We start from the raw sequence: 17,895 nt of genomic DNA on the forward strand, positions 1-17,895 counted from the left end.
TTTAAGTACAAATGCACAGATAATTCCATGAAACATTTTTTACTGGTAGATGATTCTTGTATACTGTTAGTAGAGTTTGCACTTGCATTATCTGTAGTCTCATATGTAAACCTTCCAGAAATCCAGATGTAGTTTTAAATTTAGTCATCCATTTGGGACCCAAATGTTTCATTGATATTGGACATGGAGAATTGGAGGCTATCCAGGCATTTATACCGAGTATCCATACTCAATCTAGTCGGATTTTCTCTTAAGTCAGGAGAGGCACTAAGAAAAGGTTGTGGGGTCGTTCTGATCTTGGCTGAGCTGCGGATGAAGCCACACTCCAGTCTGCAAATCATTCTGTGAATTTTTATTCTTGGCAAAATACACATGCGAATAATCATTTAAAAAAGGAGGGGGAGGAGTTGGTAAAGAGAGAAGTAAACCCACATGTGCAGTCTGAGGTGAGCAAATCAAATTGTAAGAGGGGAACATAGGGAAGTAGAGCTAAAATAGTTGTCTGTTTTAATGCTCAAGTCCATTATACCACTTGATTCATTGTGCAGCTTTCATAAATCCAGTGAAAGTCCTGTGCAACTTACTATATTAAAATACTTATAAGGAGCCCATATAGCTGCTAAGTGGGAGATGATAAGCTCCTCAGTCCTGCTTGCCATGTTATTCAGCAGGAGGGGAAAGAATCACATGGGCTATTATGTCTTTAATGCAACAATTATTAATATGTTCTATTCAGAGCCAGCTTTATAGAAGCAACCATGATCTGACAGCTAATGCATATGAAACCACCACCCAGCCAGTCTCGCTTCACACAGATTATCCATACGGAGGATACCCTGCTAACTTTGATGGTCAACAGCCTTTTACAGATTATGGTTACTCAGCTGAAACTGGATGGCCATCTGTAGAACAAGGTATTTGCAGAAACGTGGGGGATGGTCAGATTGAGAGGGTAGTTAACAATTCTATGCTTTTGTGCCTTTCATTCAGCTTTAAAATGCTTTACAAACATTTATTGAACCTATTGGTAGTAAAGACACCCGTGTTCATAATAGATATTAAACTGATAACAGTAGAATGTAATGTTCCCTATTTGTAGAGTCATAGATATGAGCTATACCTAAGGTAAGTTTTGCTCACTGTGAGGATAGTCCCTTGCTTGTTCCATCCTGGGTTGTCACTGAACAGTTCCATTATTTTATGGCCAGATATTAATTGCTACTGGTTATGTATTAAGTACTGCACACTTATTTTGCATTTGTGGTGTTTGCTTTAGAATCATGTGTATATAATGGGATACTGTAAAACTCTCTTGACTCCAAGCATGCTTTGAATTCAATCTACTCTTAATTCATGGAGAATCTTTAAAATAAACATACCTTAGAAACAATTGTGTTTATATAATCCTTTGCTTTTTCTATTAGCCTTGCTTCTTGCAGTTAAACAGCAGTGTTTCTAAAAAGAGTTTTTCATATAAAGTATCAGTAGTTTTTTAAGAAAAGATTTGTCAGAAGTCCTCTAAAACATAGAAATGTACTGGGGATTGATAAGCAAAAATAATGTTCAGGTTCTCGGTACCAAATTTTTTCTCATTATTTCAAATTTCTGAGAGTTCTGCTCTCAGTACTGTCTTGCATTTGATAGGACAGTATAGCTATTAACTTGTTGAAGATGGTGTTTAGCCAACTTCAATAACTAGTTTGTTTCATGTCTGCTTTGATTGTGATAAGAACTATATAGAAAACTAAATAAAACGTAAATAACTAAGTTGCTGCAAGGTAATTGAGTCACTTGATTCTGATCTTTCTCTCTACTGTAGTCCCATCAAGACCCTCGACACCTGAGAAATTTTTAGTGCCTCATGTCTGTGCAAGGTTTGGTCCTGGGGGCCATCTGACAAAAGTGCTGCCAAACCTGCCTTCAGAAGGACAGCCGGCTTTGGTTGAGATACACAGTATGGAGGTAAAGCAAAAGTGCACCAGGAATACAAATGTGTTTATGTTTATAATATCTTTGGGTTTTTTTCTAAAGGGAAAATAGGGCACTTAAGTTTTGTTATGGCTTTCTGTTGTATGTGCGTTAGTTTATAGAAAAACAAATGTTGATTCTTTGCGTCTGTAAGTTTCCTTATGTTTTCACTTTTGATTTCTCTGCAAGCCCTTAGTGTAGAATAGCTATCTTCTTTTCTCACTGTGGCATTTGATTAATTAAAAAAGGATTTCCAAGTCCTAGGAAGGTTGGGGTCTTGATTTTTGTGTGCATGCAGCCATTGATTGAGACATGAGCATTTGTACCTTTCTGTGCCGACTGCGACAGTGATGATTTGCTATCTTAGTGTATGGCTACGCAGCCTGTGGCAGTGAATCTCTGAGCCCGGGTTGTCAGACTCACAGGGCTTGCGCTACCATGCTAAAAAAGCTGTGTAGACATTGCCTCTTAGGCTTTCAAGCCCACCTCATCCTTAGGCTTCCAAGCTCCAGCCCAAGCCACACTGTCTACACAGCTATTTTTAATGCAGTAGCTCAAGCAGGAGTCAGTTGACCCAGGCTTGGAGGCTCTCTGGGTAGGCTTACACCCGAGGTACTTAATCTCCTTCCAACATGGGTATTTCCCTTTCTCTTGTGACTCCACCAGTGAGCCAAAGGAATACAAAGTTTTTGGTCACTAGAAAGATGTGGACAGATTGGAGAGAGTTCAGAGAAGAGTGACAAGTGAGTTGGAGGATCTAATTTATGGGGAAAGAGTAGAATGTGGCCAACATGACCAAGATAGAACACCATTATCTACAAGTATGTGAATGGTGTACACAGCAAGGAGACAGAAGAATTATTTAGAATGTCACAAGGAGATATGAAAAGGAAAATGTAGGCTTAATACCAGGAAAAACTTCCCATGAGATCTTCTGCTTTGGAATAATTTCTCATGGAAAGTAATTAAAACATTTTAAACTGGATTGGACAGGGCCCTAACGAACATACTATAGGGAAAACAGCTGTCCAGGAGTGGTAGACTAGATGACACCATAGGTTATGTGTAGCTTTTATTTATTTATGTATTTTATTTTGATACACTGTTAGGTACAAAATGAATTACTGTATAAATAGTGGAATTTATAGATGTAAGAGCTACTCATCATGCTTTTATGGTTTGTATTTTTTTTGTTTTGGTTTTTTTTAGACTATGTTGCAACATATGCCAGAACAAGAAGAGATGAGAGCCTTTCCGGGCCCTCTTGCTAAGTATGTTTTATGGATTTCATAAGCTGTTTTAAAGTTTTCTCAGGCTTAATTTTTCCTTGTAATTTTGCATGGCCACAAATAATAGATTTAAACTGGTTAGATCAGATATCTCTTATCTATATTCCTCAAGCCTAAATGTTACTGGAGGTTTGACTTTGCTCTGTTCTACATACTACTTATTATGGTGATGATGATGTCTGGCACTTCATACTGATTCTTTGTTTCATTGCATACTTTTCTTCCTCTTCCAGAGATGATACCCATAAAGTGGATGTCATTAATTTTGCACAAAACAAAGCCACACAGTGCTTTCAGAATGAAAATCTAATTGACAAAGAGTCTGCAAGCCTGCTTTGGGATTTTATTGTATTGTTGTGCAGACAGAATGGGGTATGTCATATTTCTTAAATCTTTGTAAGCTTTCTCTTGATGCCCTGAAGGTCAGTTTGCAGAGCCTTTATCTTTAGGTTTTAGATAAGAATCTTAAGATAAAGCAGCTCCATTTATGTGAAGGTGGCAAGAGTACGTAAGGTGTTTGTACTGGGCCAAGAATGCAGGTCTAATACTCAAAAGGCAGGCATTCCTCCTTGCTGTTTTGACGTGCAAAATAAGATGAGAGCAATGGGTCTTTATCTGTATAGTCCCAATGGGTCACCTGAGTTGGCCAATCCAATCTTATCTCCTTTTGTCCAACCCACTGCATCATTTGTGTTAATTAACTTGTTGAACTTCAAGTGTTTAAAATAGTTCAGTCAAATTATTTCAAAGTGATTGAATTTGTTTCATTTATAGACTGTAGTGGGCACAGACATTGCAGAGCTTTTGTTACGAGATCACAAAACAGTTTGGCTTCCTGGAAAATCGCCCAATGAAGCAAACTTGATTGACTTCACTAATGAGGCTTTGGAGCAAGTGGAAGAGGAGTCTGGTGAAGCTCAACTCTCATTTCTCACCGATAGTCTTATAACCACAATTGACAGTCTTGAAAGAGAGACGGAGAGATTCAGGGAGCTTCTGCTTTATGGTCGTAAGAAGGTGAATGCTCATATTGTTGCTTAAAGTACTGGTTGAGTTTGGTTTTTTAACTAGGATTTATTGTTCCAAAAACCACACATCCTTAAAGCCCTAGTGGCTTGCATATAATTAAAATATCAAATAATAAAAATGAAAGCTTCACAAATACTAAGGTATATCATATGTAATATTTATGGTACCATCAATGTCTTTGGAACTCTACAGTAAAGAGAGATTCTCTGTCCCAAAGAATTCACAATTCAAAACCAAATTATATTGTAACACACTAGCATGTGACTTAATGAGTATTTTCAATTCATAGTCATGAGATATCTGCACTAGAAATCATTAGCACTTTGTCCTGAGCTGTGTATTGATCTTGTTCCCCAATAAACTCATGTACTTTTCATATGCTTTCTACATTAATAGGATGCTTTGGAGTCTGCCATGAAGCATGGATTATGGGGTCATGCTCTGCTGCTTGCCAGTAAAATGGACAACAGAACACATGCAAGAGTCATGACCAGGTAATGATTTGCTGCTTGATGATGATGATTAGAATATACTTCTAGTATGGAATAGCCATTTATTTTCCATTAATGAGGTAAAGTCCTGTGGCTCAGAAATTGAGGCCACAATTATGGTGTGTGCCTGTGCCCATGCAGGAATTCTGCTTTAGATATATCATCTGGGTGTTGACTTAAGTCATGTTGCAGCTTTAGTTTCAGGGACTTCAGCCTTTAAAGTTAGACTTCACAGAACTTCAGTGACTGCTACAACTGTTGGCAAGAGCTATTCTGCCACCACCTTCACTGTAACATGATTTCCTCTTTGGATCTTAAACCATGCCGTAAACTGGCTTACTAGCTGACTGACAGATCTGCCATACAAACTATAGAACATTAATGAAAACGGGGAGGGGGAATAGCATAGGAATTAGCTTCACTTCACGTTTCAAAAGCTCCGATTTTGACACTAAAGGGATTAAGTCCACTACATGTATGCTTCTCTTCCTTCAGAGTTTTGGGTGGCTATTTCCCCACTTACTTTTGGGACTTTTAATACCGAAGTAATGTTATGCCCCTGCTGCTCCTTATTTCGGAACGAAGCAACCATCTTCCAGCAAGGACCGTCTGTACATAAGAGCAGCATTTTCTCTCCTCCCACAGCTTCTGAAACAATGTTACAACTGCTGTCTGCTGGCACTAGGAGCCCAACTCTTGAGGTTGTTCCTAGGCTTGTATTTGCAAATGGCTGTACTGCAAGTCCAATGGTTTAGAAAGTAACTGTTCTAAAGATGATTCACTGGCCAGTTACACTTATTTCACTGCGGTGCTTTGAAAATGTCTGTTCTCAAAGCTAAACTAAATATAAGAATGTTAGTCCTGTTATCTGCTTACCTACAATTATTTTTATTTTTGTTTTTATATAGATTTGCCAACAGTCTTCCAATTAATGATCCTCTGCAAACTGTTTACCAGCTCATGTCTGGAAGAATGCCAGCAGCATCCACAGTGAGTTTTAACAATAAGCTTCAATTAAGACTTGTATATGTTCTCTTGTGAATTACCTCTTACAGCACACTAGTGATATGCTTTTACATATAACTGGGTACCAAAAAGAATTAGGTAAGTTCATGGAGGCTAGGTCCATCAGTGGCTATTAGCCAAGATGGTCAGAGGTGCAGCCCCATACTTTGGGTGTCCCTAAACCCCTGACTACCAGATGCTGGGACTGGATGACAGGCAATGAATCACTTGATAACTCCCCTGTTCTGTTCATTACCTCTGAAGCATCTGGTACTGACCACTGTTGGAAGACAGGATACTGAGCTAGATGGACCAGTAGTATGGCCATTCTTATGTTCTTGCATACCTGGCCTAGAATGCAAAAATTCTTCTAGCCCTTACTCAGGTTGTAATTCTTATCCACGCACCCTTCCATTCTGTGGCTTGATGGGTATCTGCTCTAATTCTAGTGCTGTGGAGATGAGAAATGGGGAGATTGGAGGCCTCATATTGCTATGGTACTATCCAACTTGACCAATAACATGGATGTGGAATCGAGGACTATTATCACCATGGGAGATACTCTTGGTAAGTCATTTGAAGTTGAATCTGTGGAGAATAAAATGAGTAAACAGCAGGGATGTTTATATTGGGAGCAATAGAATGGATGTGGGCTCTGAACAAATGAAGGGTTTTCTTAAACTTAAATTGCTGGGTTTGTTTTATGAAAACTAACAATTGCTACTTATACAATAAAACCAAATCTTTTTTAGTTCTGCGGATTTCTGTTTTGTGAGAATAAATTGGCATTACAGAGAACCAAAACAATTCAAGATACTATGAATTAGTTATGTCCCATTCAGATACAATTTCATGAGAGATCTATTGTGCTTTGTTTCAGCTTCTAAAGGCCTTTTAGATGCTGCTCATTTTTGCTACCTGATGGCCCAGATCGGGTTTGGCGTTTATACAAAGAAAACAACAAAGCTTGTCCTAATTGGATCAAATCACAGGTGTGGAATTCAAATTACTTGCCTTTGTTTTTGTTTTTGTAAAATGTTGCTATTTAAAAGACGAAAATAGAAGGAAATGGTTTGTGATAGTCTAACAAGTAACATGCCACAATATATAATTATTTAACCAAAGCTGCTTATTTCTGAAGCATGGAAGTTTCTTAATCTGATGCTTTATACTCATTAATGCAACATGACTAACTTTTGATGTGCCAGTAACATTACATAATCTAAATTAGAAGTAATGTCAAAATTAATTTGTTTTTCCATTTTTCTCTCAGTTTACCATTTTTTAAGTTTGCCACCAATGAAGCCATTCAAAGAACAGAAGCCTATGAATATGCACAGTCACTGGGAACCCAGCCCTGCTGTTTACCCAATTTCCAGGTTAGTAGCGGTTCTGTTTTGTTAGTGTTGTATCACAGGTTTTGTATGAAGTGCTCTTTATCCTTTTTCGTAACGGTGTGGTGTTCACTTTTGTTGCATACTCTTTCAAGTACTTTGAAAGCTTTTTGACTAGTATTCATTTTTAAATCTAGAATACATGTGATAATGGGGTACTTCAGTTTGTGGCTGGAGTAACAAACTGCCCTGCAGTACTTTTAGAAATTATGTGGGCATGCAGTATAACTTTACCTTCTTGCATTCTACAGGTTTTCAAATTCATCTATGCTTGCCGACTAGCTGAGATGGGACTTGCTGCACAAGCGTTTCATTACTGTGAAGTGATTTCCAAAACTGTCCTTAAAAATCCCTATTATTATTCGCCTGTGCTTATCGGCCAACTTATTCAGGTACTATAGGGATGAGTACTCTTCAGAATTAAGCACTCATGGTTTGATACATATTGGTTCATGAATGATAGTTTACAAATCTCTAAAATTTCTATTTTATTGATCTCTTTACCAATTTTGTTTATTTTTATAATGCTTCCTTTGATAGATATCATCTCAGTTGCGCCTGTTCGACCCACAGATTAAAGAGAAACCAGAGCAGGAATTATTTATTGAACCTTCTTGGTTAGTACGACTTCGGCACTTGGATGGACAGATCAAGGTATCAAATCTGCTTTCCAAAATAAAAGGCTTCCGTGCTAAGATTTTTACTTAAGATCCTTTTCATAAAATGCTTTTGTGGTGCACTTGTTCTTGTTTAATAATAGATGGGAATTATAAAATTCTGATTTCTTACATATTAAAGCTACCAGTTGCATACCACTTAAATCAGGTTGATGTGCAGACTTGTGGGTGCCCCAGTTTTCAGTATAAAATGGAAGATGGTGTGTGTGTGCAGGGCCGTCCTTAGGCATATGCAGCATAACCGGCTACGTAGGACACCTGAAAATTTGAGCCACCCTTGAGTCTTAGGGCTTGGCTACACTTGAGAGTTACAGTCCTTAGAACTTGCAAGGCAGGGAGCTGACACAGTGTCAGCTCCAAAAATCCACTCTCTCTGTCTCCCCCACGCTCCCTGTCACACACCACCCCACCCCCCTCTTTTGAAAAGCACGTTGCTGCCACTTGAACGCTGGGATAGCTGCCCATAATGCACCACTCCCAACACTGCTGCAAATGTGGCCACACTGCAGCGCTTTCCCTACACAGCTGTACGAAGACAGCTTTAACTCTCAGCGCTGTACAGCTGCAAGTGTAGCCAAACCCTTAGGCTGTGGCTACACTTAGCACTTCAAAGCGCTGCCGCGGTAGCGCTTTGAAGCGCTAAGTGTAGTCAAAGCACCAGCGCTGGGAGAAAGCTCTCCCAGCGCTGTCCGTACTCCACCTCCCTGTGGGGAATAACGGACGGCTTTGACCACACTGGCGCTTTGCAGCGCCGCAATTTGCAGCGCTGGAGAGGGTGTGTTTTCACACCCTGCTGCAGCGCTGCAAATTTGTAAGTGTAGCCAAGCCCCTAGTGTCCACCCTCCCGCCTCTTCCTATCACTGTTCTGACCCTTTTTGCAGGCTCCCACAGATAGCTGCTGCAGCCTGGTGAGTCTTCTTCCAGAGGGGATCTAGTACTTAGAAGTGAGAGAGCCTGCCAGACCTATTAGCACAACAGTGAAACTGTTAAAGAGCCATTCAAGTAATGAAGCCGTTTAACAAACATTTGCTAACCCCCAGGTATATGCTGTCAGTTTCTGAATTTACAGACAAAAACTATTGTGCATCACTAATATTTACTCAGAACAGGTTAGCCTACGGGACCTTCATTTAAAATTGTCTTTAAAAATCTCATATTAGTGTGATGCTGAAGATTATAAAATCACATTGCTAAAAAAATCCTTACATAGATTTTTAGATGCCCAATCTGAGTATTCATCTTTAGCCTTAAATGCTTGGATCTTCAGACATATAGCTTTTTAAATAAATCCTTCAAAAGACCACTGTTCTCTAAAATACACATACGAGCCTGGGCTGCCCTCGGGCATAGGGGCACCAGTTTAATAATATTGCATGGGCCCCAGAAATCCGAAGGATGGCCCTATGTGTGTGTGGAATAGACTTCTTTATACATTCTTGTGCAAGGAGAACTGTAAAACTCTAAGGTTTTAATACCCCATAGGAGCAAGCAGAAATGCACTTGTTAGAAGAATGAGCGTGTAAGTATTGATCGTAGTAACTGACTACTAAGTTGCACTATTAAGTTTCAAACACTGCAGGCGGGGGAGGTATGTTGATTTAAAAAAACTAATAGAATCAGTATTTTTTTTATAAAACCTGAAGGAAACTTTTCTAAAACTTGCCTTTGCTTTTGCAAAAGTTTGTGTGTTTGTGTATATTTTTTTTTAAAGCATCTTTTGGGGGGATTGAATTTGATCTAACAATGACCCTTTACTTATTTTTTTTACCTGAGAAAGTTGTGAATGGAAAATCTAGTTGCAAAGTTTTCCCTTCCTCACCTTCAAGAAACTAACAAATGATCTTTTTTTATTTAGAAGACTTTCCTTGTTATGCTCTTCCTCGATTATGAATTTAACTCTTATGTTGATTAATAGGCTTTTGTTTTCTCCTAACTACAGGATGGTACGATAGCTTACAATGCAGATAGATCCACCCCTCAGCAGTATGCCTGTAGCACACCAAGCTCTGAATTAGACCATGTCAGTCAATGTGATGGAACAGGTTCTGGACAGGAAATGGGGCCTGCTACTGAAAACCCATTGTTGACATCCTTGTTACCTAATACTGTGCACCACATGCAAGGTGTGCAGCTAATGCCTTCAGGTTAGTATTTCACATTGTTCTCCTTGTGCGTCAAGGGGAAGAACCAATACAGTGGACTACAAAATAAAGAAATCACTTAAAAGTAAAACTAGTGGGATTTCATTTCTCAACTATATCATTTTAGTTATAAATTGGCTCTTTTTGTGATTGATTCATGCAGCATTAGAAGTAAAAATAACACTTCCTTACATAATTGCCAATTAGCTTTTTCTGTTGCACATCAGGGGGTGTGAAGATTGTACAGTTCATATAGAAACCCATAAAGGCATAGGGCTCATGTCTCATTTGTAATAGGGACAGAAATAGATGATATTTGAAATGTAACTGGGAGTGTTTAATAGTCCCCTTTTGACTTCAGAGGCGTTTACTTTTTTTTAAAACTGTGTTCATTGTCTTTTGAACGACTTGTTTTGTACGTTGGATGCTTCTAATCCTATTGCTGCTTCACGTTGGATGCCACAGGAGCAAGTGTGAGACCTAAGGATGTAAAAAATGCCAAGCAGCAGCAATGGGAGTATTGAGGTCTATTCTCCCAAGTAGGCATTCCATGAGCATATCCATATGGAGGTGTTAGATCCTCCTCAGAGGCAGAAGTCTCCTGGTATGGTGACTTGCTTAACTTTTGTCAAATAAACAAATACAGACTAAAAAAGACTTACTGCCCATGAACTGCAATAACTTCTTCACAGTAAAATGCATCCCTATAAAGTAGACAAATATTCTGTGTTTTACAGATGAGGTTGTTGGAATTGGAACTGAGCAGATCCTAGCTCCTCAGTCCAGTGCTTAGACCATATCTCTCTTTTGTTACCAGTAATTTTCTTAAATTTTGTTCTGCAGCCCCTCAGACTATCCTTGAGGGATCAGCAGCTATGACTCCTCCTACGCAGCAAGAAACTGTTGGTGGTGTTCCTTTCTATCCTGTGGCCCCTCCCTCTATTGGGCCAGGGTCTGGCTTTGCACCACCAGGCTTTCCAAATCAATATGGAGCTGAACAGCCTTCACTGTACCTGGGATCTACAGTGCCACCGGGAGGACCACCTCCTCAAGCAGCAGAACCACGGCCAGAAGAGCAGTTAAACCAGGAAATAGGTTTGTGCTCTGAATAAATGTTTTCCCTGCCCTTAAAGGCACTGAAGTCTTTTTGGAGGTTGAGTGTACAGTAACTTGTTTCAATCATTAAAAAATTGTGAAGTAAATCTTGGGTAACTGAGTGTAGAGTGAAAACCTAAAAGACAGCAAAGAATCTCACTGAGAAGAGTTTAGTACTACTGGCTTTGCATATCAGGTTTGACATAAATCCAGTGTAAGTGAGTCACAGCCTGTTCCCTACTGGACACTTGTCTGTCACAAAACCATTACCTAATGTCATCATATGGGCAGTTTCTGTTGGAAATGCTCATGACTGGAACTGGAGAAAGTTCTTCACCTCAAACTGAAAGTGAATGTTTAGAACTGTGGGAATCAGAGAATTTAAATAGTAGGAGATGCTGCGTGTGAAGGCTGAAGTCCACTGACAGAGCTGTGCAATGAATCCCCCAGATCATCACCCTAAGGAATGCCTCACTTAGCCAGTTCTGACCCTCCTTTTTAGGAAACTTAAATACACATGAATTAAAAAAAAAAGACATCAAATGCAGTTCATGCAAGCCCTGAAATTTAACGTTAGTTCTTTAAAACATCAGGTTCTCTAGCACTAGAATCACTAACCAATGAGAAGTTGGGTAAAGTTTATCACAGTTCTAGTGCAACTGCTGAGACATCTATTATGTCTTGAAATCCACTGAAATTTACTAACTTACTCTGTTCTTGTTTTTCAAGCAATGCAGAGAATTCCCCAGGAATCTCCAATTCAAAAGACTTTCCCTGAACAAAGAGAGGAGGATTTCTATGGCAAAATGGCAAATATGGTATTTTTATATCATACATCCTTAGTGCTTTCTCCAAATCGCACTATGCAAATATGGAACTCATTATTCAGTGGCACTCTCAAATACTAAGTTCATGAAGTGCACCTCAGCACCAATCCAGTCTTTTGTTGCAGAAGAAAAAAATCCAGGAGAAATGTGAGACCTACTATTTTAAAATACTTGTGGAAGTAGAAAATCAGACGTGTTGGATTTAAAATGTTTATATGCCAACCCACCACGACCCAGCAGGGCTGTAGCATATCCTAGTGAGCAAGTCTGCTGATCGTGCTTTTAAAAGGCAGTATTGATTTGCACTTGAGTCCTGCCCTGAACAATGGGTGGTGCTATCCAAATTGTACATAAATGTTCAAAACCTAGCCATGAACATCTGTTTTACTGTACAGCGGGTATTTTCAGCGTTAAGTCACTTAAGTTGGACATCTCCTAGGGAACTGATTTAGCCCCACGAGGTAACAGGTGCTTAATTGAAACAGAATTAATGTTAATTTTGCTTAATAGGGACACATTTGGCTATTTCCGATGGATGAAGTGATGTTAACCACTTGTTAAATAAATAAGTGTACAAATCTAAATTCTGATATTTTTAATACCAAAGTTGCTAAATATTTTAAAAAATAATTTAAAGATCACATACAGACAATGTAGCAAACATTATTCATTGCAATATTTTTGTAACCTTTAATTTTTTTTACAGCCTCTCTCTCAATGGTGATAGCTGTTCAATGAGTGTGTTCAGTGGGATGCCCTGACACAATTACCTCTTTAATAGATTGGACACATTACTGTGAAAGCAGAGTTAGGTTTCAGTTTTCTCTGCCTCTGTACTATGCACCTAAACCAGAGGGTAGAGATGTGCCTGAACAACTAACTCAAATGGCTTGCATTTTGTTTGGGAACATGTAATTAAAATTGGAAATGAAGGGGATTGTACTGTCTACATTTTGCTTAATGGCTTGCTTATTAAGCATGTGCTGGCTTTGTATCTAACCAGGCGCCGGGACGAAGATCCAGATCTACCTCTCAGTCTTCAGCACACATGGTACGCCATGACCAGGCTGGTTTTCACTATCTCGTCATTCCTATCTACATTTCACCCACTTCTAATGACTTTGCATCTCTGTTATTACTGACATTTCAAAAGAAGGAATTTCTTAAGCAAAATAAAGTATAATCCCTCTAGGTTAGTAGTAAGATGATTTAAAATCCCTGCATGTTTGTAATGCAGGGCTATGGGCGAAGATCTCGGACCACCTCAGAATCCTCCACCCATTCTATAGGACGAGAAAGATGTAACTCTGCAGCAAAGCAGCCCTCTCCTCCTCCTCCATCCATTCCTGAAGGGAAAGAGACCAACAAAGAGATCAAGAAGGAGCCAGCAGTGAGAAAGGTAAATTAAAATGGGTATCTAGTTACAAGTAGCAATGATTAATGGCATCTATAGTAAATCATGGTGCTAAAATGGGGGAGAGGCTGCCTATCTGAATCATCAGATGAACATTTTGTCTTGACTATTGCAGCCTCAATCTACACATTCAGCTCAGGCCCCAGACTCCAGCATGTGCAGAATGCTGCTACTTGGCTTTCCAGCATGCACTAAAGTTACATGCACTGAAGCATGACACACATTGCAGTTGGCTTCTCATTCTTGTCAGGAGCCAGTTCAAAACTGCCTTCTCTGACTTCAGCCAATCTCTCAGAACTTGTCTGACTCCCCATTTCCGCTCAGTTAGCACTGACCTCTTGGCCTGCCATACACTTGTCTCAGCTGAGAAGAGCTTTCTCCTCTGCAGCTTCTTACATCTGGCTCAGCCTTCTTGTATCCCTCTGCCTCATTGAAATTCATGATTTCAAATTTCAGCTACCAGCTCTTTCTCCTTTCCATATTAATTTTTCCAGCCTTAATTTTTCTCTATTGATTATCATTTAAACTGTCTTGGGATACAGTTTATATGAAGGACTAATTGAAATGGAATTGTATGAAGTTAGATTTTTTTATAAATCTGCTATCAGCAGATTCTTAGAGGAATACACTAAAAAGCCTTGTATTTATTTTTAGAGTGGTGCAAATTGGTTTCGCTGGCTGATGGGAAAAGGAAAGAATGAAGCTCACCTTCCAGATGATAAGAACAAATCAGTAAGGGCCCTAAACCGCAGCACACATCACACACGTTAATTTGCTCAAACTGTTTTCTAGTCCATAGAGTATGGATTTTTTTTCTTGCGGCCAAACAAAACTTAATGTATAAAGTTTTTTTCAAAATGCCTGTCTAATTCTGAAAATGGCTTTCAAAATTAATATTATAAATGATTTGCCGGTTACTAGCCTTGTGACCTATTTGCACTCTTAATCTTGAACTATGATTTCTTCATAGATTGTTTGGGATGAAAAGAAACAGCGCTGGGTTAATTTAGACGAACCAGAAGAGGAGGTAAAATACTGAGGAGTTTCTCTTTTTCTTTGCCTGAGTGGATAAGTATCAGATAATGGGACTTCCAAATAGTGGCTCTTAAAAGCCATCTTTGCTGGCTTACTTTGGGTTAAAATGTAGTATGGCATTAACTGCAAGTGGTAAACAATTTATGTAAATCAGAGTGAGTGATGTGTTTTCTGGGTCCGTTTCTTCCCTCAGTTACTGGTGTGGATCCAGTGAGTACTGTGAAGTTTCTTAAGGGGACTTATTCTGATTTACACCAATGTAACTGAAAGTAGACTATGGCCTGTGGGAGTTGACACCACTTAGACCACTTTTTCTCATCCACAGAGTCATGATGCTGGTGGGGGCAGGCGGGGAGGCATCATGTTTTATTATAGCCTAAAGCAAAAAATCCCCTCCTGCACATCCTTACTCTTTAAGGTCAAATATTGCTGTTGATGCTTTTTTTTACGCTTATAATCAATGTCAGGAGATTGTGAAAATGTTTGATTTCAAATAAGGGGTTGCCTGCCTGAAAAGGTTGAGAAATACTGAGCTAAACTGGGGAGGGAGGGGAATGTGTCCAATTACATGCTTGATGGAGTGGCAAAGGAAAACAGAGAAACGTCCGCTTTAAAAATGCGATTCAAAGACTAATACTGTTTTTTGCTTCCAGAGGAAGCCACCGCCACCACCTCCAGCCGGGTTTCCTAAAGCTCCTCAGACTGCTCCACCTGGGCCCGGGGGTCCACCCGGTGTCAACATTTTTTCCAGAAAAGCAGGTAACCACACAGTAGTGGATGGCATTCCTCATGATAAAGGGAAAGGCTTAAGATTGTCCCTGTTGTGAAGAACCCTAAGGCGAAGTTGCCACCCCTTTTGGAGGTGGCTTCTTTGATGAGCACTTGGCAGCTTGCCATGTCATGGTGTTGTGGGCAGGATTGGCCTTGCTGGGTAAACTAGCATCATGATTGTAATTGCTGCCAACACCACATCCTGTGATTCAGTTTACCATCTTGATCCTTGGGCCTACTTGTTTCTGATCCTGAAAGATGTTCTAACCAGAAGACATGTTCTGTCTCCATATTACATTTTTACTGCAAGCTGACTTATTTCCATATGTTTGTTGTCCTGTTTCAGCAGGCACCAGAGCTCGTTACGTTGACGTTCTAAACCCAAGTGGAGCGAAATCCAGTGGTGCTGTTCCTGCCCCATCAGACCTGTTTGCCCCCTTGGCACCAATGCCTATCCCTGCAAACTTGTTTCTTCCAAACTCAGGTGCGTAAACCCAATGCAGATAAACTGCAAGAAGCAGGCATCTTAAAGGATGCTTATCCATTACATGTATCACAAATATCCTTTTGAGCCAAAAAATGTTAACTCCTGTTACTATTGGTCTAAACTTTAAAACTTCTTTAAAAGTCATTGAATTCCATATTAGCCTGGAGATTGCAACTGGGCGAAAACAGCTACAGCTCTGCACGTCACAAACCTCGTCTTTTTAGAAAATGTTTACTAAAAGGGGTTACCTCTTAGCTGTCTTGGGCAGCTAGGACCTCAGAATAACAAATCTGAATGGTTCCAGCACCTGTTCTCCAAACAACATGAAACTTTTAAACATTGATGCTATGTAGTAACTCCATTTTTTATTTAACAGGAAATGGGAGTTTTTACTAAACCCACAAAGAGCATCTCATAAAACAATCTGATGAAGTAATGTATGTTCTTTGCTAGACAAAAAGTGCTTTTGTTTCCCCCAAAATTTGAACTGTGCAAGGTGACATAATTCATCAACCCTTATTCATATTTTGCTAAGTACTTGGCATCAGTTTTCGTTTCTTACTTATCTGCTGTTTCCTGTCCCAGAATCATTTTTTCTGGGCCTTACCAGCATATTTTCCTGCTGCAAGTCCTCTGTTTGCTGTGTTGCTCCAAGGTTTCCCATATAAAATGTATATACTTCTATTGCATATGGCTAACTATAGCTGTGTGCTCATCCATTGAACAAGACTTGCCACCATCTTTGAGGGGAGATTGGAAGAAATAATGGAAATAGATCTAATATATTTTTCCTTTAATATCAAACCAATGTAACTCTTCAAATGAGATTTTTAATTCATCTCATTCGCTGATTGCAGTTTGCTACTCTGAAAACCTGGATCTACTGTTGATCCTGTTCTTCATTTATCTGTAAGGTCTGATACAGTGTTCATTTTTGGTTAAAACCTGTTTCTTCTGTAGTTCCTGAGGAGCAGCAACCTATGGAGGGAAGCGGGGCACAAGAACAGACATTATCTGCAAATCAAGTCAGCGCTGATGCTACTACAGAACCACAGGTAGGTTAGTAAAGATGCAAACCACCATTCATATCCAATTATAACTTTTATTGAAAAACTAAGTATTACGGTTGCAGTTTCCTAGTGGTGTAATTTAAAAGGCATGTTATACCTGTACATAAATAACCCTTAGTGAAAGAAGGGATACAGCTAGGAAAAGGAGACAGAAGAGGAAACACAGGGGCAGAAGGAAGATGGAAAACTTTTCCTGGGCCCCAGTTTTTTAGGCGCTCAGTGTGGGTCCACAGGCAGAGCACCTATAGGATTAGGATCCCTTAATTATTTTTCCTAGTATATAATATGTAGGTAGTCACTTTATATCTCACTGGTCACTTATAGCCTCAGAGTGACATGATCTACTCCCTCTGGAGATGAAGCATCTTTTCCATGCTTCAGTACTATTTACCTTATTGTTCATATTGCTCATAACTGTGTTGTGTAGTCAGGCCACATTTACGTCATTGAAATATCAGTCAGTACATGGGCAAGAATTCTTTGGTCTTATGATTTCTTCCCAAAATGTCGAATTTTGTAATACTAATAACCTATTAATAGAATACCCTATCTCTTCTGCTCACCTCCACATATTTAAGATGTAGATTTCAGATATTTACATTGTGAGCTCTTTGGAGCAAAGACTCTGTTGCAGTAGCACAATGGGGGCTCAATCTAACTTGGGTTCTCTGGGTGCTACCATAATACAAATGAGTCCTAATTAGAACTCCTAACGACTCATTCTTTCCCTGCAGTAGTTGCCATTGAATCTCAGTGTACTCACCTGACTCAATCCCTGATGGTTTAGTAAAATGGCTCTTCTCAGGGCTATTCTTGAAGGACACCCAAAAGCTTCAGGTTGTGCAGAACATGGCAGCCTGCTCAGCAGTGTTAGCCTGATGAAGTTTGTTATATCTCAGTGTATTGCATTATGGTTGCTTCAGAAGTTTTAGTACAAGCATAAAGCAAAACAGAATCCCATTGGAAATCTGCATTGGGTCTCGCTGACTGAAGATATTGAAAATGAATAGGGTTACTTTTTTTTTTAGTATTTAAACTCTACAATGCTTCCACCTGGTTCTGAACTCCCTGGGTCCAATCCAGATGGCTCCCAGTCAGGAGAGGTAAGGCTTGCTTCAAAGTGGGTCAACTAATGCCTCTGTGCAGTGTATTTTAACCACCAGGCTGTAATGGTTTTAACCTGCATAATCTAAAACAGCAAG

At 39.5% G+C, this 17,895-nt stretch overlaps 1 protein-coding gene across 5 annotated transcripts in view; it reads left to right on the forward strand.

Moving 5' to 3' along the window:
* The window catches only part of SEC16A (SEC16 homolog A, endoplasmic reticulum export factor), a 40,890-nt gene that overhangs the window by 18,402 nt on the left and 4,593 nt on the right, over positions 1-17,895 (forward strand). For 2 of the 5 annotated variants that reach the window (XM_044992705.1, XM_044992708.1), the window contains exons 7-29: positions 737-914; positions 1,820-1,962; positions 3,178-3,239; positions 3,491-3,629; positions 4,032-4,274; positions 4,683-4,780; positions 5,686-5,767; positions 6,232-6,349; positions 6,663-6,774; positions 7,056-7,161; positions 7,428-7,568; positions 7,717-7,830; positions 9,793-9,997; positions 10,838-11,089; positions 11,819-11,907; positions 12,920-12,967; positions 13,154-13,315; positions 13,985-14,062; positions 14,301-14,357; positions 15,019-15,124; positions 15,483-15,620; positions 16,584-16,678; positions 17,722-17,796. In XM_044992705.1, coding sequence (XP_044848640.1) covers positions 737-914; positions 1,820-1,962; positions 3,178-3,239; positions 3,491-3,629; positions 4,032-4,274; positions 4,683-4,780; positions 5,686-5,767; positions 6,232-6,349; positions 6,663-6,774; positions 7,056-7,161; positions 7,428-7,568; positions 7,717-7,830; positions 9,793-9,997; positions 10,838-11,089; positions 11,819-11,907; positions 12,920-12,967; positions 13,154-13,315; positions 13,985-14,062; positions 14,301-14,357; positions 15,019-15,124; positions 15,483-15,620; positions 16,584-16,678; positions 17,722-17,796 — 2,841 coding nt within the window. The remainder of the gene's footprint in view (positions 1-736; positions 915-1,819; positions 1,963-3,177; positions 3,240-3,490; positions 3,630-4,031; positions 4,275-4,682; positions 4,781-5,685; positions 5,768-6,231; positions 6,350-6,662; positions 6,775-7,055; positions 7,162-7,427; positions 7,569-7,716; positions 7,831-9,792; positions 9,998-10,837; positions 11,090-11,818; positions 11,908-12,919; positions 12,968-13,153; positions 13,316-13,984; positions 14,063-14,300; positions 14,358-15,018; positions 15,125-15,482; positions 15,621-16,583; positions 16,679-17,721; positions 17,797-17,895) is intronic. The other 3 variants (XM_044992706.1, XM_044992709.1, XM_044992707.1) reach the window with 3 other exon arrangements.

The sequence above is a fragment of the Mauremys mutica genome, chromosome 18 (genome assembly GCF_020497125.1).
Source record: "Mauremys mutica isolate MM-2020 ecotype Southern chromosome 18, ASM2049712v1, whole genome shotgun sequence".
Classification (NCBI taxonomy): Eukaryota; Metazoa; Chordata; order Testudines; family Geoemydidae; genus Mauremys; species Mauremys mutica.